This window comes from Triturus cristatus, chromosome 10, assembly GCF_964204655.1.
Source record: "Triturus cristatus chromosome 10, aTriCri1.1, whole genome shotgun sequence".
NCBI lineage: Eukaryota > Metazoa > Chordata > Amphibia > Caudata > Salamandridae > Triturus > Triturus cristatus.
This window is the reverse complement of record NC_140593.1, coordinates 311,488,600-311,510,226: the sequence shown is the minus strand read 5'-3', so window position 1 is coordinate 311,510,226 and position 21,627 is coordinate 311,488,600. Positions and strand designations below refer to the sequence as shown.

The 21,627-nt window shown below is 45.6% G+C and overlaps 1 protein-coding gene across 4 annotated transcripts in view; it reads right to left on the bottom strand.

Moving 5' to 3' along the window:
- DBF4 (DBF4-CDC7 kinase regulatory subunit) overlaps positions 1-21,627 on the bottom strand; it is a 157,747-nt gene that overhangs the window by 111,456 nt on the left and 24,664 nt on the right. For 3 of the 4 annotated variants that reach the window (XM_085631321.1, XM_085631322.1, XM_085631318.1), the window contains exons 2-4: positions 15,201-15,376; positions 8,936-9,130; positions 4,852-4,902 (exon numbers count right to left, since the gene is read on the bottom strand). In XM_085631321.1, coding sequence (XP_085487447.1) covers positions 4,852-4,902; positions 8,936-9,130; positions 15,201-15,376 — 422 coding nt within the window. Of the gene's footprint in view, positions 1-4,851; positions 4,903-8,935; positions 9,131-15,200; positions 15,377-15,493; positions 15,592-21,627 lie in introns of those variants that run through there. The other variant, XM_085631320.1, reaches the window with a different exon arrangement.

Sequence of the window (21,627 nt, the reverse complement as noted above, 5' to 3'; positions counted from 1 at the left end):
GACCCCAATCAGCATGCAACTCTCTAGCATCCGCAACACCTCCATCTCCACAGTAATCTTCCCGGATGAATGGAAACACGCAGACGTCAGACCCTTCCTAAAGAAAGCCCCCTTTGACCCTAACGATCACAAATTCTGACCCACACCGACCGACCACGCACAAAACCATGGCATCGTCCTCGACAGCCAATTGACCCTGAAATGACAAGTTAACATTATCACCTCCTCCTGCTTCCACACACTTCGCCGGACTGGCTATCGTGGGCACCAGGCGTTTTCCCGGTGGGCGGGGGCCGGGTTTGGACTGGTGAGGGCTGTTTGTTACTAGATGCCGGTTTTGCAGAAGTGCTGCAAAATCAGCTCCTTGTAACAAAAGCACAGCAGCAGTGTCTTCCCCTCCCCCCACAGCCAGTAGGACATAATTGCCAAGGCTGGTTTGCGATCACAGTCCGGCCCTGCTTCGCATGCTCCACATAATCTTCAGATGGATCCCAACAAACACCAAAAAGACAGTCACACAGGCCCTCGTCAACAGCCACCTTGACTACGGCAATGCCCTCTATGCCGGTATCTCCATCCAGCTCCTCAGAAGACTCCAGACCATACAGAACGCTGCAGCCAGAGTCATCCTGGACCTCCTCAAACGAACCCACATCGCCCCCTACCAGAAAGACTTCCACTGGCTCCCCATCTACAAAAGATGCCAGTACAAGATCCTCATGCACACCTACAAAGCCCTCCACGACCTTGGACCTGCCTTTCTCAACCATCGACTGAACTTCCACCAACCGACTAGACAACTATGCTCCTCCTAACTCGCACACACACCCTGGATCTGCCACACCCGCAGCGGCGGCCACTACTTCGCCTACATCGCAGCCAAGACCTGGAACGACCTCCCCCTGAAGTTCTGTATGGGCCCCTCACTGGCAGACTTCAGAAAGAGGCTCCAGACCTGGTCTTTGACAGAGACAGAGTGCCCCGATACCCCTAGGGGTGACAGAGTTCCACTTTACAAATGCTGATTGATTGATATGGTACTTAAAGACTAGAGTGACTGGGAAATATGATGACCTATATAAACTGAATTACACCATCCCTTATATTCAAGATTGAAGCTGTGCTAGATAGGTGGGATAAGTTGCCAATCATCATTATAAGTTGGGTAACAATGGTTAAAATGCATAAATTACCTCCCTTAATTGTTTTTTTATTCACAACACTTCCATGCAACTTAACCAACAAATGTTTTTATAAAATCAACTTACAAATCAACACTAACGTCTGGAATAAACATTAACCTCCGTTAAGTCAACAAAAATGAAACTTGACTTGCTAAGAAAGAGGGATTGCCCTCCCCAATTTGAAGACATACTACCATGTGGCTTTCTGAATATCAAATGCCAGGTTCTAAAATATTGCTGGTATTTGATAATTTCATTTTAGGTAGAATAAAACTAGGAACTTTCCATACCCAAACTCTTCCACCTCTCAAGTTCAAAATCTACAAGTGGTAAGATACTGAACGTAAATTCTTTTTATGCAAACACAAAAACATCTTTGGCGATCATTGAAGACTCCTGTTGTTTATGCTGTAGCCCCACTTAAATTGTTTATTATGCCTCAAGATCTGCAAAATGAGATCCAGAGATGGTCAAACTCACTTTTGGAGGTTGAAGCATGAGGGGCAAATCAATTCCCTGGAAAACTCTCCAAGTTAATCTTCCACGGTCACTGACTCAGAATAAACTTCCATATTTGTAAATCTGCAGTATTCTGGATAAATTCTTGCCCTTTTAAATGTAGTCTATGAGCAAAATCATTGGTATTTTGTTTAACTCTATTAATGTCTCTAGGAAGGGCATCAGTGGGCATTGCAAAATGACTCTGGAAAACTGTCTGAGTCAGACAAAATAAATGGGTGAAGGAAACAGGAACACACTTGAAATAAGAAGAATAGGTAGATGCTTCTCCTCTAAGACAGAGGGCTAACAGGACACCATTTTATAGAATGCAGATATAACTGGAATCCAAACCACTGACCTACATGTCTGAAACACAGAACATAGATTCACATGATTTTGAGACACCAGAGATTGAAAGAGTTTTGGGGAAATGCTTTGTCAAACATGCAGGTTTTATTAGGAGTTGTGTGATCTCTGGACATAAGCTCCATTCTCCCTGGCAGTTCAAGGCATATAGGGGTTAAACCAAAAGGCATCGGTACCTGGTTTATTTCAATATTATTAGCACAATGCAATTACAACTCAATGCAAATTAAGTGAACCCCAGAATTTCAAATGTGGCTTACTAGGTTGAATAAGCTTTACATAAAGAATATCTCCATGCCAAAAAGTGTGTGGGGGGGGGAGGTTACTAAATATCTCGATCACCTTATAATGACTTAAGCAAACAGGTCCATGCATTACTTTAACTAGTCTTTAAACGTCGTTTATGACCCGCAAGTATTCATGTTCCTTAGAAATTTGATTACATGTTTACTATATGTTCAGGATTTAACTTAACAGAGTATGAAATACGAACATGTCTGTTTCTAATTTGGATAATGCTTTGTTACTAGTATTTATTAGGAACCCGAATACATAAACAAGCATTGGCATAGCCAATAGGTCTCGCCTTTGGGACCTTACAAGTGTTTAGCCATGCAGCACATTATCACCCACCGGGCAGATTTCTGTAATGGAACTAGTACTTATGTAAAGTGCTTTGATACCTTCATTTGCGCTACCTAATGCAAAAAATAAAAAGGAATGAAAGGAGAAGTGCTTGCAGATTTCTGATGTGGGGGAGCGAAAAGATGCACTCTGTAGAGTTACGCTGTGCTTACCTGCTGTAGATGTTTGGTTTTTCTCCACAACAGTTAGGGTAAAATGTTGATTGCTAACGTTCTTCTGTTTTGTTTAACCAGAAGCATGATCATCCGGTCAACAAATGGTTAAGCATCACAATGTAGCTATTTACAGAAACCCCACGAGGATCATTCTCTTCCTCCCCAGGACACGAGTGGTCTTTAAGGGGCTTTAACTACTGTAGCAGCTGCTTGTTGCCTTCCAGGGCAGGCTTGTTGGCCATGGCCTGCTCATTAGACGGAGCTGACGATTCTGCTGAAAAGTAAGATGTCACCGTAATTGATTTAGTTTCTGTTCCTTTGTGTTTTAGAGAAAATGAAAGGGCACTCTTGTGGAGGGGACGCGCCTTCTAATGAAAGCGGCAAGGTCTGGAAATTAAACCTGACCCAAAACAGATGGCAGCCTGTGCGCCGCCGCTGCTGCCTCCTATTATATAATGCCAGTACCAAATCAGAAAGCGAGCACAGTAGAGAAAATCAGGAGCCGAATTGAAAGGAGGCGAAAGTGAGTTATCCCAGTGTGCAAGTGAAGCCGGGGCTGGAGTATGCTGCATCTTGGTGCCGAGTAACCGATGTTTATTGCCAACCAAATGAATGTTAATTAGTCCGTCGGCCTCTGGTAGGATGAAAGGCTGAGCAGATGTGCTGGGGATCGAACCTGCAGTTGTGAGGTCAAACGCAAGATTAATAGGGTGCTTGCCTACAAGTTAAGATTGCATTATATAATGCCAGTACCAAATCAGAAAGCGAGCACAGTAGAGAAAATCAGGAGCTGTGTGTGTAAGCAGAGGCCTCGCTACCTCTGCCGCCACTGTCAAAACACGATTCAGCTGCCTTCCTCCTTCTACAAGTCAACATGGCCTAGCATGACAGCAAATGCACAAGTTTCTCATTGCAAACAGAGTATTGGCAGGGCTGTGCATGTGAAGGGTGGGTTGGTTAAAAAGAATGGCGCGAGAGGGGCGGGGGCGAGTGAGCACGGCAGCGCGGCGAACGCGCCGATTAAAAACAGATGGCACCCCTGCACGTAACTGCAAGCCATAGGCGGATACATTTCCTGGGAAAGGTGGGGCATGCACCCGCCTTTGCCCAATTGCGTGCTGTCTTTTTAGAAAGAAGCACGCAAAGCCCAATAGAAAAAATGCTAAAAAAATACACACACGCACAAGCGTTTGAAAAGTGTAGAGTGATTCCAAGAGGTAGTTTTCCTAGAGCAGCGCATGCGCTAGGCTCGGCCTAAAAAGGAGTCCTCTTAATGGTAGAAACAACCAAGAATGGAATTTTCATTTTTGGGGGGCTGTTGGAAAGACCCATTTATGTCACATAGGGCAATGGAAGGTTGTGCAAAGAAATGCAGTTCTGATAGCAGTGGAACAGCTCAGCAGTAAGTACGATAGGAACACTAATCACTTCAACATACATCCATTTTTATTATTTAGTGGGAAACACAAGTTGGAATAATGAAAATGTATTATGGCATGTCATACACTCTACTCAGTGCAACCATTTGTGCTAACAAACCTCAAATAAGTGTAACAATTACTAATATTTGAGGGTGCATAAGACAGGCACTGTAATTGAAATGGACAACAGATGGATAAGGAAGTTCTCAAAAACGAAATGCATTAAGGCCCAACAATTTAAATCATGAGACTGATCAACATCAGTCTAATCAATTGTTAATTAAAATAAAACAGCAAACAGAACTGTAAAATTTGGCAAAAATATTTAAGGCCGCAGAAGGAACATTAGAGTAAGATATGGTTTTAGAAATCTTGATTTGCTTCCATCAGAAATGGATGACAAAATAATAGAATGACTATGATGCCGCTGATTTTGGCAAGGTATTCACACAGGTAAGATGCATATGTTCGACAGACATTTGTGGGCAGGATTCTAAAATATTTCACTTTCCACATTTTAATGGAAATTTATTTTCATATTTCACCCAAACAAGCAGTAAAACATTACGATCAACTCACTTGCTCTTTGATTACTTTTTCCACCAACGATTTTCCTCTGCTTATCCGTGCCTAAAAAAAGACCATGTTTAAATATTTTGCTAAGATCTTCTTTCAATCTACAACACAATATAACATCCAATGCATCAATATATCTTAGAACAGGCTTTGAAGAAACGCCTAATATTTCCCTCTGTGTTTATCAATAGCAACATCAAAGCAATTGTTACCTCATGTATACAAATATTCATAGCATCTGTGTTCTACAATAACCGATCCTGCCACCACCAAACTCAACGGTTAACCTTTTAATCAACCTCAGAAATAGGTAAAATGGAGGAAACACTGCATGTATTTAATGTTAAAGTACTCAGACCCCCATCCGGAACACATCTGCACCCAAAGCAGCAACAAAAGGCAATAACCACGTTATTTTAGCTTCAAGGTTGGACAATGGCATGTAAAAATGACTGAGGCATGACCTCTGTGTCTAAGTCACAAGAAAAATTACGGGTATTTTGAATATATCAGCATCATTCCAGATTACAGCAACAGTAGGCTGATATGTGAAGAACTAGCGTGACATTAAATGTTTGAAGACCTGAAGTAGTCTTATGTTGTTCTGTTGAGGTTACTCTTAATGTCAGGATGAAAGGGTAGGAACTGGGAAATGGCCTAACATTCTCTACACTTTTCTGCAAGCATACCATACCAAGCACAGATTTCTCTCTCTTAGCCAGCTGTTGAATTCCAATTTTAAGGTTTCTTGGTTCAATGTTTGTGTGAGATGGAAATATGCTTAACCTCTTCTATGCCCATGACGAGATAGTCTCGTCATGGACCCCGCCCGCTAATACAATGCCCGGCACAGGAGGGGGAAAGGGCGGGGCACTGAAGGGGTTAAAGGATTGATGTTTCCTAGGTATTTACACAGACCATGCAGGAAAAAAACCATTTATTTACTCACATGGCATAGGTCTTTTTGAAGGTTGCGGTCAGCAGAGCGAAGTGGGCTGCTAGAGTTGTGCTGTGGGAGCTTACTGCCGGAGTTGTAGGGATATTGTCTAGTTATTCAACTTTATATGATGCAGACAGCCTAGAAATATACAGAGAATATGATGGACGTGGAATTTTGGTATGCCGAGGAGAGGTTGTCCAAAAGACCAGTTCCTAGTCATGAGGCTATATCCTCTACTTTCTGCCACTTACATACTTGGTATAAGGCATTAAAAACTGAGCCAATAGTTGGTGCATCCAACTTGTGTTTTATGTGGGAAGTGGCTGAATATATTTCCAGAATGTACCTTTGGAGACTCCTTTGACCTGGATAGCCGAGCATAGGTTTCTGAGGAGGCTGGCTTAAGTGCCCCTGAAATGAGGGGCTCAAATGTGGCAGAGGTGCTAAAGAATGAGGGATATGGTGATCACTGGATAGCTGGAACCAATGTTGGGGGTCACGGAGAAAGACTAGTGACTGTTCAGCTTTAGGTCACCTAGTAGAATCAAGGGTCTTAAATATAAGGGGGAAATTCATAAATTGGGCTGAAAACATGTAAATCTGAATGTTGCTCACTTAGGAATGGAAGGATAGGACTTGGTCCCAACACAACTGATGATGGGTGTGCACAAGAATATAGAAAAGAGGAAGCAGCTGCTGGGTACTAGATCAGTATACAGAGGGAATGGTTTACGTTGCTTGGTTAGGAACACTTATATAACAAGCATTTACAATGTAAACTGGTCACGCATTTTTGAGAGTTAGAGGTATTGACTTTGCAAGCTTACTCCCACAGACAACAAGTATGTGGTCCAACCCACTTGTCTCTCTGCTCTGCAGATCAGTTTTCCCACCCATCCCAAAAAAACTCCCCAATGTGATCTTTAGGATTCGCCTTACACTCGGTGTCAAGTATGTTTACATGTTTTCTGTTGCCCCTTCTCAAAAAGCATATTCCTACTGCTCCCATATCCCACTATCAAGTCCCTGTCCCAGCCTGCATGCTCTTTGCAAACAGCAGGCTCCATAAGGTCATATCAGGCAACGGGCAGCTCGCATGTGATCTTTAGGAAGCGCCTTCCACTCTGTGTCTAGTATGTTTATATGTTTTCTGTTGCCCTTTCTCAAAAAGCATATTTCTACTTCTCCAATCTCCCACTATCACGTCCCTGTCCCCGTGTGCATGCTCTTTGCAAACACCAGGCTCCTTAAGGACATATCAGGCAACGGGCAGCTTGCAGAAGGACACAATATATAGGCATATCACACCCGACCCCCACCCCGACTAGACACTGCCTGGCTCTGACTACGTCCAGCTATGCTCTGCTATTGAAGCAGTTGACGCATGAAGAGGATACGGTTGGGCGATCTAAGATGTTTGCGTGGGATGCAGTAGAACACACAAGCATGCAAATGTGGTCTGCACTATAAGATGTACTGGTGCACAGGATCATAAAACGAACAGGTGAGAAGAGTTATTGGGTACCGGTGTGATAAAAGGCCGTCAGAGGGCAGTTTTTGAACCTTTTACTGCTTGGAGAAAACTTTAAAAATAATGCATTGTGGGTGCAGGAAGCTGGCGCTGTACACTTCCCAGGCGATCTGTACTCGCCATAACACTTATCACACCAAAGACAGTGTCAGATCTCTCAGCTAGTCTCCCATTCTCTTACACCCACTGGTATCCCCCACTTTCTCCCGTCATGACTGCTTGCAAGTCTCTGCCACTTCCGACTTCACCCATATCAGTCCTTTCCTGTGCCCTATTATACCCCTTGAGCCAGGTCCCTTCCCTCACACTCAGCCCTGGTACCTTCAGGTTCACCGCCGGCAGCTCCATGGCTCATCTGTTGCTTTCCCTGAACTCCAAATTTCACTTGACAGAGAAGGGCAGGGCTGTCATGGCATAAGCGCGCTAGTGAGTGCTCTAGTTAGCGAAACAGAACCCAACACTTTCTCCGGGTATAGGGGAATGGGCAGGCAGCTTGGCCCCTAATGAACTCTGCATCTCGTGGTAAATGTCGCCCGCAGCATGGCTGGAAAGCACAGCAAGGGGGTAGCATTTTATCTTTAGAAACTGTAGTCTTGGATGCTGGAGCACGGCTCATAGCCATCAGTCACAGGAGCTGGTCTACAATATGCGCGCCTCGTAGTACAATGATCGGGGGATGCTCAAAAAGCGACGGGTTGCAGACAGCGCATCTGGTGGACCAGACTCGCTGTTAACAAGTTGCATGTAACGCGACCACGCGAGTTCTGCCGGTGGTGCGCAGTTGGAATGGAAAAACCAAACCTCCTGAACAGAAAGTAAAGCAGCACTGTGTGCCGGCGATAAGCGGAATAAACTGGAAAGTAGTCCACACAAACAAAAAGTATAGCCGACAGTGATAGGATCCACATAGCAGGGGCAGTAGAGAGGGAGGGAACAAAACAGCCACAAGGCGGGACAAATGTATGCTATTCACAAATGAGAACTATGGAATTTGTAAAGGCAGACCAAGTAACCGATGAAAAGGAGTGGTCGTGTTCAATCTCCACAGAGGAAATACAGCATGCCTCACAGAGCAGTGCATGCTCACTGCTACAAGGCTCGACCCAAAAAGGAGATGAATCGGTCTAGCACAGCTGGTTCCCCTTAAAGCCTGTTGCTAAGACAGGAGTGTAGTACTTCTTTGCAACGTCTGTGTTAGAACCCATATTCAAAGGGGTCCAGGATGTTGCGTGCTTTTCAGTATTGAAGATGGGAGACAACTGCTTTCTCCACATTTCCAATGGCCAGGACAATTCAGAGACGGAGGAGTAGTTCTTATGTAAGTTTAAGGGTAGGATGCTTTTGAAGTACAATTAATACATTGCGTGATATACAATAATTCGATCACCACGCACAATTATTTTGCCACAATCACAGCCAAACGAAACAGATACATCCGAAACGTTCAGAAACACAAGCTTCATCGCTTTCTATGGATTACCACAATTAGGTAAAAATATCTGAAATCACTCTATTATGGTATGACAGTGTTTGTCGGTGTTAAAAATATATAATGATAGGGCAAGCAGCAATGTCTTCACCTCATTAGTATATGAAAGAAAAAGAAAAAAACTCACAGTCACCGAAGTATTCTGTAGACTTCTATCCAGGCCGCTTCTTTTATTGTTTGGACAAGACAAGCTATATCCAGCATTCTGTGCAGGTTCTGGACTTCCTTCTGGGGAGAAGTGTCTGACAGAGTGGGCAAATTTTGCTTCTTTTTTATTAGAAATCAGATAACTTATGTCTTTGCTGAGAAATCCTTCAACTGTCTGAAATGAGTGGAATTGCATATTTTAGAACAGGTAAACAGCATGAGATGAAGGTTTAATCTTTTATTTAAGTGCATTTCACACAAACACTACAGCAATATTTTCAAAATTAAATCTTAAAACACTATAAAAAAATTATTTATGATACCATGAGTTCTATGTCCAACACCGCTTCTTCAGAACTTTCTGATTTCCCCTTCTCAATTATGAGGATCACACTGCAGGTGCAGATAATATGAGTAGATACATAAAGGATAGATACATGAAGGATGTAATATTGGAATCAGAGAGTACAGCATTCCTATAGAAGGATCAATGCTGGGGGAAGAAATACTGCCTCTCTTGGTCACTGTTAAAAACAGTTTTTTTGATTCATCAATCAAGTAAGTGTTGGCAGTGGTGTGTTCAATCTTGTAGTAAAGCTGCCCGTCTACTAAATAAGAATCCCTGCTCGCCTTTGCCAAAGATGGGAGAAAAACGTGTCAATGATAAATCTCCCCCAGTGCGTTAAGTTAGAAGAAATAATTTACACAGTGCAAATCGCTTTACTTTACACTTTTGCACCACACTCGCCTGGAAATAGAGCTTAAGCTTAAATAATGTACTTTTACTTGTTCTACAAAAACTATAAATACAACAGATAAGAGAATTGAAATATGGAAGGGGATTAAATACAAAGTTTTCCAAATCTGACTGAGCAAAAAGCAACAATCCTTTAGGATTTGGATACAGTAATTGGAAATCATAAAATAGTAGGTAGGAACAAATTATGTTTGGAAATTCAGGTGACATGCTGCATTATGAAAGACTATTTCTATATTGGTCTGAGAATGATCATTTTCCACAGAAATCTGTTGGAAGGTAAACCATCTGGCCAAAAGGCAGTTATCTAACACTGTGTTACCCACAGAGGAAAACTCAGAGGAGGTTGCAACTTGTTAGAACTCCACTTGATACATGCTGCTACACTTGTTTCACCTGTATCAATCTATCAATCAATCAATCAATTAGTCATTTGTAGAGCGCACTACTTACCCGTGAGGATCTCAAGGCGTTGAGGGGAGGGGGTGCTGCTACTGCTTGAGGAGCCAGGTCTTGAGGAGTCTTCTGAAGGTGAGCAGGTCCTGGGTCTGCCGTAGGTGGGCAGGGAGGGTGTTCCAAGTCTTGGCGCAAGGAAGGAGAAGGACCTGCCGCCGGAGGTTGCTCGTTGGATGCGGGGGACGGCAGCGAGGGAGAGTCTGGCGGAGCGGAGCTGGCAGGTGGGGGTGTAGAAGCCGAGTCTGCTGTTCAGGTAGGCTGGTCCGGTGTTGTGGAGTGCTTTGTGTGCGTGTGTGAGGAGCTTGAAAGTGATCCTCTTCTTGATGGGGAGCCAGTGTAGGTCTCTCCGGTGGGGGTGATGTGGCTGCGGCGTGGGATGTTGAGGATCAGTCGGGCGGAGGAGTTTTGGATGCGTTGCAGTCGTCGTAGGTGTTTGGCCAGGATTCCTGCGTAGAGTCTGTTGCCGTAGTCCAGCCTGCTGCTGACAAGGGCTTGGGTCACTGTTCTTCTGGTTTCGGTCGGGATCCATTTGTAGATCCTGCTGAGCATGCCGAGGGTGTTGTAGCAGGAGGAGGAGACGGCGTTGACCTGCTTCGACATGGAGAGGGAGGAGTCGAGTGTGAATCCTAGGTTGCGTGCGTGGTCCGTGTCGGTGCTGTTCCCAGTGTGGTCGGTCACCATGAGTCGTCCCAGGCAGAGGGGGTGGGGCCGAGGATGAGGACCTCCGTTTTGTCTGAGTTCAGTGTCAGACGGCTGCTCCTCATCCATTCGGCGACGGCCTTCATTCCCTCGTGGAGGTTGGTCTTGGCGGTGTGCGGTTCCTTGGTGAGGGAGAGGATGAGCTGGGTGTCGTCAGCATAGGAGCTGATGTTCAGGTCGTGCTGGCAGGTTACTTGTGCGAGGGGGGCCATGTAGATGTTGAATAGGGTAGGGATGAGCCCAGGGGTACGCTCCAGCTGATGTCGGTGGCTTCAGATCGCAAAGGTGGGAGGCGGACTCTCTGGGTTCTGCCGGTGAGGAAGGACGTGGTCCAGTCCAGGGCCTTCTTCTGGATTCCGGCTTCTTGGAGGCGTGTCTTTAGTGTGCGGTGGCAGACTGTGTCGAAGGCGGCTGATAGGTCCAGGAGGATAAGGGCTGATGTTTCGTCGTTGTCCAGTTGGCATCTGATGTCGTCTGTGGCGGCGATGTGGGCTGTCTCGGTGCTGTGGTGTCGTCCGAATCCGGACTGGGAGGGGTCTAAGATGTTGTTGTCCTCGAGGTGGCGGGTCAGTTGCATGTTGACTGTTTTCTCGATGACCTTCGCCGGGAAAGGGAGCAGAGAGATGGGCCGGAAGTTCTTGAGGTCCTTGGGGTCCGCCTTGGGTGTTTTGAGGAGGGCGTTGATTTCGGCGTGCTTCCAGCTTTGCGGGAATGTCGCTGTCTTGAAGGAGGTGTTGATGAACTTCCGTAGTTGGGGTGCGATGGATGCGTCAGCTTTGTTGAATATGTGGTGAGGGCAGGGATCTGACGGGGATCCTGAGTGGATGGAGTTCATGACCGTGCGTGTCTCATCGTCGTGGACGTAGGACCAGGAGGTCAGGAGGTCAGTGCAGGTGGTGTTTGCGGGGTGGGTGGAGTCTGCCGTAGTCGGGGTGGTCGTGGTGTTGAAGCTGTCGTGGATGTCGGCGATCTTGCGGTGGAAGAAGGTGGCCAGTGAGTCGCACAGGTCTTGTGAGGGATGTCGTTGGTGATGGCGCTGGGGTAGGAGAGTTCCTTCACTATGTTGAAAAGTTCTTTGCTGTCGTGTGCGTTGTTGTCCAGGCGGGCTTTGAAGGAAGATCTCTTGGCTGCTCTGATGAGTTGGTGATGTCTGCGGGAGGCGTCCTTGCGTGACTGTCTGGTGTACGATCGTGGAGCCATTTCTTCTACACTTTCCGGCATGTACGTTTGGAGGTCTTCGGTGAACCAGGTGGCTTTCTTGCTGGTGTGGCTGTTGGGTCTCTTGAGCGGGGCGAGGGTGTTGGCGCAGTCGTCGATCCACTGTCTGAAGTTGTCGGCGGCGGTGTCTGGGTCGGCGGGTGAGTTCTGGGCGAGGGTGGACGTCAGTTGATCTTCGGTGACTGCTTCAGGAGCGGCGAGGCTGCTGTTGGGTGAGGTGGTGCGTGGTTGGTTTCTTGAAGGTGAAATGGATGCAGTGATGGTCGGTCCAGTGGAGTTCGGTGGTGCGGATGAAGGCGACGTGGGTGCTAGTGGAGAAGACGTGGTCGAGCGTGTGGCCGGCGGTGTGGGTGGGTTCGTTGACGAGCTCCGAGGCCGAGGTTGTCGATCAGGGTGGTGGAGTTGGCGTCGTTGTTCTCGAGGTGGTAGTTCAGGTCTCCGAGGAGGATGTGGTCCTTGGAGGAGAGTGCATGGGTGCTGGTGAGGTCAGCGATGGAGTCGCTAAACTGAGCACAGGGTCCGGGGGGTCTGTAGATGAGTGTTCCTCTGAGTGTGGTGTTGGGGTTGGTGTGGATCCGGAAGTGCAGGTGTTCGGTGGTGTTGAGGGTGTCGTCTGCGTGGGTATAGACCTTGAGGGTGGACTTGTGGATGATGGCTAACCCTCCTCAGATTCCGTTGTCGCGATCCCTGCGGGTGATCTTGTATCCGTCCGGGATGGCTACGGCGATGTCGGGCACTGAAGAGTCGTTCCACCAGGTCTCGGCCAGGAAGGCAACGTCTGGGACGGAGGTGTCGAGCAGGTCCCAGCATATTACCACACACATTTTCTTTCATAGGATGCTGTTATGCTTGGTCAGGGATACTCCATTGTGGTAAGAGTACCCGATGAGGTATTGGGAATATACTTGGAGGTACATCTGCCCTGGCAGCATAGGTCGTCACCTTTACCTCTCGCTCTTGTTCCTCCAATTCAAAGTTGGAGGACAAGAAGAGGACCATTTTGGATTTTAGCACTTTCCTCTGTTTCACCAAGGTAGTCTGGGACTGGGTCTACCTGCAGTACTTGAAACACCTTGCGGCTGTAAGCTTGCACGCAGTTAGAATTTGGCAAAACTGTAGTGCATTTGATAGTCTACCAATCAAGACTAACTGAAAAACCTTTTTTAAATGGAGTGTGTGTATCTGTAAGCAATCTTCATCTTTTCTTTATAAACTTGTAAACAATGCTAGAAATTGTTCATTCTTTGATGGGTCAGCTGAAGCCTTATGGCACTGGCTAAGTCAATCTCAATGGAAGGTTTGGTGCTAGAAGCGACTAGAAAAGTGCTAGAATAGCCAGCAAGTGACTTGTCAGTAATGGGTCTCAGCATCAGCACCTCTATGTGGCAAGAACAGCAGTATTGATGTGGTTTTGCCAATAAGCACAGGACACTCCAATCCTCCATGCCATCAGAAGGATACTGGGAATTTTTCATTTTAAATTAATGATATCAAGGGGAGGTGCAAAGCTGGCAAGTGAAAGCCAATGTGGCTTCATATTTTAATTAGAGAAGGGCAACACTAGAAATTAGTAGGAGCCGGCATGGGGAAGGGCTGGGTAGCAAGCCTAAAGCTGATAAGTAAATTTGCATTTTAACTTGGCAAGAATGGTGGAGGGAAACAGATCGGCTGGTGACTGTTGGCTGTTTTTGCAATTTAAATTCATAGGAACAGGGTGCTGTGGCAGAGGCAATGAGAACCAGTAGCTGTAGGGTTTTGCTGCATGTTACATTTGTGGGACTGGTTTAGTAAGGGACAAAGGCATAACAACCTCATTTCAATAGGAGCTTGTCTTGCCCAACAAATGTTGAAGGAAAAAGGGCACAGCAAACCTTAAGTCCAAGCTCACTGCTAACAAGTCCTGCTCAGGTCAGCAATGACCAAGTCCTGAGAGAAGCGCTGCTACACGCAACTTACAAACCAATCCATTGCAGCACAGGGCCAGCCACCATCAAAAGTGGGAGAGGCAGCACCCAGGATACCCAGTCCTACAATAAGTCACAACAACACTGCCATCAGTAGAACCCAGAAATCTATTGCAAAAAAACATTCAGCTGTAACGGGATGGATGGATGGGAAGTAGAATACCCATATGACAGGTGTGGTCGAAATCAAGGTGAATGAAGCATAGACACTGGAAGTAGAGGTCCACCCAGAGCGTCAGCCTGACTGAGGCATAGCTACTGGATTGACAGCTACCTGGCATGCTCGACTGCCCAAAGGTAAATGAAACATGGCTGCTGTAAGACTGTAACCAATGAAGCATAGCCACCGAAAGGCAAGGGTCACCTGGTGTGCATGACTGACAGAACCACATCAACTGTAAGTGGACGGCCACCCATCCAGCCTGACTGAGTGATGGTCAATAAAAGATGTCCGTTATAAGAGTATGACCAAAGTGAATACTTGCTCTCTTCATAAATAAGTTGAGCACAGCTACCTCAAATGTACGGCTACAACAGATGAACCAGATAGACTGCCTGAATGGATGGATTGTGGGATATTAACATTGATTGTTAACGAGGGTCAGGAAATTGAATTAAGCTATTGCTTTGAAGGTAGAGCACAAAGTGAATCTGTAATGGACTGTTTGTAAGTGAAAGCAGCCAGTAAACTGCTGCCTTTACTCTTCCAAATATATGTGGTCTACATTGTTGGGAACTGGTTCAACAGGGGTATCTCTGCTAAGAAACCTACAGCTGGATGATTGTGAGCTAACCCGTTGCAGAAACACGGTCCAAGGCAACCTGTGGGAATCCCAACACAAAGATGGACAAAATACCCAATACCACAACCAAGCTCGAGTGGCATTGATGTAAAGGTCCAGAAAACCTCTATTCATAGGCCCAGTGAAAACGCAGAGCACACAAATGATTGATGCACAACACTTGTACTCCTAAGCATTTCTTAGAGCCCCTCACCCTCCCACACACGGTTTCACTCATTGACAAAGGTTCTCTGACCATTCCCTCTTGCCGGAACTGAAAACTTAAGTTAATGTTTCGGAACACCTTCCAGGGTCCCAGATCAGCAGTTGCAAGTCATACAGCAGTAATCGCATGCAAGTGTTACTTACCCCTCCGAAAGCCTTAATGTCTTTTTCCAAATTTTCAGCCAAGACGTTGGGTGGTAAATCGAGGTAAAACACTTTTCCAGAGAGTGGTTTACACTTTGTGTCTTCTGTTTTAACTGATAATTTCTTTTCAATTATCTGAGGCTGCTGAAGTTTTCCCGTTTTCCCTTGAGCACGGCCTGCATCCACAAGAGAAAAAAGAATCGTGTATCGCCACGTGATCTTAATGACACATTCTGAAACAATACATGGCTTATCTGGAATTAGTCATTTTAGATAGGAACACTTTAATTTACAGTTCAGTTTTCCTTTAGATCCATTATTCAAATCACTCCGTTTCATTTTTGGAAAGAGTTACATGCGTCCAGCTGTTTCATGTGCGGGGCAAGGTACCTGCAAGAGTAACACAATCAATATTGAAGATAGGAAAATGCAAGTCCACATTAAACGTTTGACAGGATATACTCCGGTAATGTACAAAATCCTCCTAAAAACCGGAGCTCCAACATTGCTACTTCTCTGTTCTACAAATAGACCGTGTACAACGCCTTTTAATTACTCTACGGTAGAGGTCTTCAGACAGGGGGAGCTTTTGCTGGAGTGGTGTGGACTTCTTTACAGAGGGGCACACAGAGCACCTGGAAGGGCGGATGAAGGGCAGTGCTCCATCCTCAAAATTATAGCCTAGAAAGTGGATGTGGCATTCTGGAGGGTATCGTCGTCAACGAATCATTCAAAGTGTGTAGGGGGAGGGGGTGAGAGGAGGAAACTGTCTGCTTGCACTGGTGCCCACCCAGTGTTTGGACTCCTGAGCGCATTGGAGAAATGGCCCATGGAGGAGTTGTTTACGGTGATGTTTGATTTGGTTTTGTACAAATATTCAGAGTAGACTGTCTGCTGGGAGCATCGGGCGAATTACCCAGAAGGCTCAGAGTAATGGCCCTAGGAAAGGTGCGTGATGTGCTGTCAACTCCGAGAAAAGGCTACAAATATTAAAAGCAGCCTCTGTTGCAGTGGCGCTGTGAGGATCATGCGTACCTCAGAACTCACCTTCTTTTAGGGGGTGCCATCCTCCTTGCACACATCTTAAACCTTCAAAGGACTTTGCTCCCATTTACTTCACCTGACCCTTGCCTAAAAGCTTCCTCACACTTTAAATTTAAATTTCAATATTTTCCATTGCAATCCCAATCCAGAACTCCGGAATTGCTCCCTCCTTACAGACTCGAAAGGTTAAGAGGTGTGAATTATGCCACAACATTGAAAAGCTATACTTTTTATGAACCAATACTGTCCCCGTTTGCTTTTATAAACATTTAGGGAGGGGGGGGGGGGGGGTAAACAGATGCGAGTTAATCCCAATCGGTGCCCGCGCCAGTTGCGATCATCCGGTGCCATAACAGTGTGAGGCAGAAGGTGTATTTTAGTCTATGAGAGAAGTATTGAAAGTCACGGGCTAGTTGTGAAGACGTTTACACCAAACAGGGATATCCACCAGATTTTGTAGGCGGAGAGCGAGGCAGCCGAGAAGACTGTTGTGAGGTTCAAGCAAGACAGGGCCAGGGGCAGACGAAACGTGGGCTCATGTTAAGGTTAGGCAAGGCATAGGGCCATACACAAAGCGAGCTTCTAGGACGGTCAGGCGAGGCAAGACCTGGGAAAAAAACAGACTCCGGTGAGGGTCAGGAAGACCTGAGGCAGAGGGAGCTGCTGTGAGGGTCAAACTAGGCGGGGTCAGAATTGCCTCCTGTAATGGTCAGATGGGGTGAGGGTTAAAGGTAAGGGGTAAGCAAAGGTGGCTGTGTCTAGAAGGGAAAGGATCTTATAGAGCTGGTGTGTAACCATCCCAATAACTGCTGGACTGGTTTAGTCAAGTCACCAACACGTTCTAAAACATCCTTACCTCCTGTCCTTGGGGACACAAGCACTTTATCCATTCAATCCTTTGTCGGTGATGAGCGTGAAAGTCAACCCGGATCAATTGGTGACTTCAGCAGGGGCCATTTTGTTTCATGCCATGGTCTGCAAGTCTGTTGATGCAGACTTACCACAGCCCTGGCACCTTTTTGGTATACATCCCTTTCCTCTATTATAGGAAGACTTAGAGATTCATTCTATGGCACGCTCCTGTACAATGGCGAATGCAGGTGTTCTCCAGAAAACAGATATCGAACACAATCTGCGAGCAATATTGGGTATTAGAGAGAGTCTATTTCTTGGGCTCTCCACAAAATAGGAGAATTGGTCACCTACTGACTGATGCAACTGCAGCTGCTAGTGGACTGTGCATGAACTGTTCACTTGCATAGAAACTGCTAGCTTTTCGGCCTGGTGAGTTTATTTCTAATGTTGGCTTCCCCACTTGAACGCATTGTGCCATCTTGCACACACTACTTATATGCCCTTTGCCCATACTTTCTAGACCCGGAAGGAAAGCATAATGCTTTATATATGTATATACATGGTTTTCGTTACACAAGCATGGGTAGAGACATTAATATAAACCTTTAAAGCGCATAATGACTTTGAGGGCTGCCTCGCTGCAAGGAGCCTGTCCTAGGACGCCCCTTACAGGTGTTGGACAATTGCTTCTTAAAGCACTTGTGTTTTTCTGTTATATGAAACAAACGCACAAAGATGTTACTATGTAGTACTCAGTATACTGCCACTGCATTCAGGTATGTTAAACAAATTATCTGTGATGAAAAGCGTGGGACGTGCCAAAATTAGATGCAGCACAAAGCATCACAGCGACCCGGTGTTGGCAGCTCCACGCAGACTGATGCAACAGGACTGACGCAAGAGCACCACGGGCGGTAGATGCGCCTCTCCGGGTGTGAGGCGGGAAGGCCCGAAGAGCGCTGTCTGTCAGGCACTGTCTGCGCAACCAGCAAGGGTGTTGCCTTTGTGTCGTGGAACAGTGCGCCTGTTCCTAGGAACTGATGCAATGACGGCAAATATTGCACGGTGCGCAGGGCCGTAGCTGAGGGTACTAATAGCTCTAGAAGCAACACCCACCAGTGTGACAATACTGAAAACCGAAATAGAAAAGCTTTGTCTGTCAGGAAGAGAGGTGTACATTTGAGTGGCAAGCCAGGGAGCTCGGTCCGTTCGTGCCTGAACTGCCTGTGATACAATGAAATCGGCGAGCGCACGATTTTCTGCCTGTACCCATCACTTCTCTCATCTTTAGCTGCAGACGGTTTGTGTGCCTCAATTGTCAGTACGCCTTTTTATTACAGTGAGATTCTGGCCGGTGCAGCCAAGCCCTGTTGGAGAACAAAACCACAAACTCAACGCCAGAGAAATATGACTGCTAAATTTACGCGGCAGCGAAAGTGAAAGCGACCAGAAAGAAACATGATAAAGAACAGAAGGCACCATGCTCGCTCCCGCAAGCTGGAGGCCGTGTTACACGCATGAGTCTGTAGTGATTCCAAGAGCCCCTCTCCTAGAGCAGAACATGCGCTGCGCTAGGCTCAACCTAAAAAGACCTCTGCACTACACCAACTGAAATCCTGCCACCTCTGTGCACACAAAACAGTAATATAGTTTACTATCTCAATGGTACGCACATTGAAGTCATACTGACACATCTATTGCCCCTTACAACCCACCTAGCAACCAGTTAACTTATACCAACCAGACTCGCATCCAAAAAGAAAGGTATTAAAACCACATTGTGGGTTAAAATGCTCCTACGGATAAGAGATGCTTAAATCGTTATATGCATATATTATATATAACATATGTGAAGGCAAATCTATGAACAAGACGGTTTACCACATAACTCCACATCATACATGCTGTATCCAAGCACTCACAGATTTCTTTGGTACTCTGCAACAACATTTTTTCCAAGCACTGCGTTGTTACACTGGATTTCTTGTTTTGAACACTTACTTTGTAAATATAAACATATCATGTGATGCTTGAAAACAATACACGTTTTCAGGAAATTCGCCCTTTTAGACATTGTTAACCCCTCACTTTTTGCCTCGTATCTGGTGCCACCTTGACTGAGTCGGTTTCTGGGTTCCTGGTAACCAGGGTGCCCAGTACCAGTGTTTGTTCCCTAAAACTGTACAATTGTTCCACAATTGGCATCCCTTAGGCCCTCCAAGTCCTGTAGTGAGGAAATGGGGTTAACTGCAGACATTGCTAAGTTAGCATAAGTAGTCAATGCTTGGCTGCCATTCTGCCGCTTTTGCACACGACACTACATGGCTCTGTTCTCGTGAAATACTTTGCTGGCGCTGCTTCACATGAGAACTGTGTGGTAATATCTAGAATGCCATGATGTAGCTATGATCTTATGTTGGACTCATCTATCCTGATTACTACAAATTTTGGCGACGAGGATGGGATATGAACCCTATGAATATCTGGGACGTGTATAATTCATACCATTATAGAATCTTTAATACTTTGTGTTATATACAACCGTTAATAGATTTATTAGCAATGTATAAAGTTCACAGTTATATCTTGATAAATTGTTCCTTTATTTTATTCTTTGTATTCTATAAGGGGGAAGATATGTGGTAATATCTAGAATGCCATGATGTAGCTATGATGTAAAAGAACTGCATCATGACTGGAGTTCTAAATGTAACCAGTATCAGTCTGTGTGTTGAAGGTTGTTGCAGCTATAATTGTAACTTCAATAAAGTTACTTCAAACTTATGTTGGACTCATCTATCCTGATTACTACAAATTGTCTACCTTTCACATGTCCAGATGGGCACCGCGCTCTGTCTGCACAGCGTGTTCAAGGTCGAATAACAATGTATGCTATTGATTCACTTTGGTCAGTCCCACGCACATAGTCATAACATGAATCACAGCAGCCCAACTGAAACTCGGGTGCTTTTAATATGGCATTACATGCATGAGAAGGCACTTGGAGAAAACCTTTCCAACATAGAAGAGCTGTGCTGATCTTGGGATGTGATGTGATTCATTGCATCTGATCTCGTAGGTATGGGGTTACGCTGACAAAGCCCAGAGGTCTTCTATAATTATTCTTAACTAGCTCATGAGGACAGGGAGGGTGGTAAAGGCGCTATAATCCTGTTTCCACTGTCATTATAAAATGACTTCCCCTTTTCTGCTTTATGGAATTGTAACAATGCTGATTATATTGTTCTTATGCATTATGCTGCTCGTATTGGCTAGAGAACTGCACCTTAGAGCACGTTAGTTAAAAATAAACATTTTAAACTATACAGTGTCTCTGATTACTCACGTTGTGGACAAGTATGAGTGTGAACGAAAGTGTTTTTGTTTCCCACTATTCCTGAGAGTTTACTAAGTCGCATGTTCTAGGTTGTCTAATCATTGGTAGCTTCGCTGTAGTACGGAGAGCGAATGAGACACTATTGCTAGTCGGATTGGGGTTCTGGGCACTGAGGTGGCTTTATTTGGTACACAACAATACACCGAGGTCCTCGTTTCCTGCGCATAGTTCTGAGCATGAGCATAATCCCTGCAACAGTCCCTGGTAAGTGGTACCTCGGGTAACTAGGGCTGTGGAACTAAAAAGGGTCCCTAATGGCTGTAGGACGATTTGTGCCAGGCTAAGGGACCCCTCACCAAGCTCATGCAAACTGCCATTGCTGCCTGCATGTCTTGTTGCAGAGAAAACCTAAGAGTCGACATGACACACATCCTTGTCGGGGCTCGAAAAATTCACTCGCTATGGTGAGCCAGATTTAATCAGGTCAAGCTCACCCCTTCTGGCAAGCTGACAATAGGTGTTCTGCTTGCTCACAAAGCGAATAAGCAGTAAAGATACCTTTAAATCTTTTCTTGTCACATTTGCTCGGCTTTCAGAGACAGAAGTCAAAAGTCAGTTAGTTTTCCTACATTTATTTTTACGTCGAGTCTGGGTAGCACATGCGCTGCTCTGTGAGCCATGCTGTAATGTACACTGTGGCTTCAAGCTCCTTCTCTTTTTTTTTTAATTTGTTCCTGTTCGTGCCTTTTATTTTTTTTTAGGTCTCGCCAAGGCAGCGCGCATGTGCTGTCTCTCCGAGGCATAAAGTAATTTTTATCAGGGGTGAAACTCCGCCTATTGCCGGGTAATTTCTCCTCCCGCTTTCCATTAGTAAACTTTGCCATTGCTTTTGTTAGCAGGCTTATTATTGGCTGTGGATGCGATGCGTCAATTCCGTGTATTCCGGAAGCAGCACTGCTTAACTACAGTTTTCGTCCGCTTTCTTAGTTCATGTGTCTCCGAGGGGCTGTATCTTTTCATGAAGGACTACTTCTTCGTTTTGTTTTTAAGCGCCATGTTCACCCGACGCCATGCACATATGTTTAAAATGCGCGGGGGCTTTCATTATCACTACTTTTGCATTACCGTGGCACCCAACGCTTACATATTCGTGGAAAGTGCTCTGCTCTTTTTATGTTTGAAAGTGCTTCG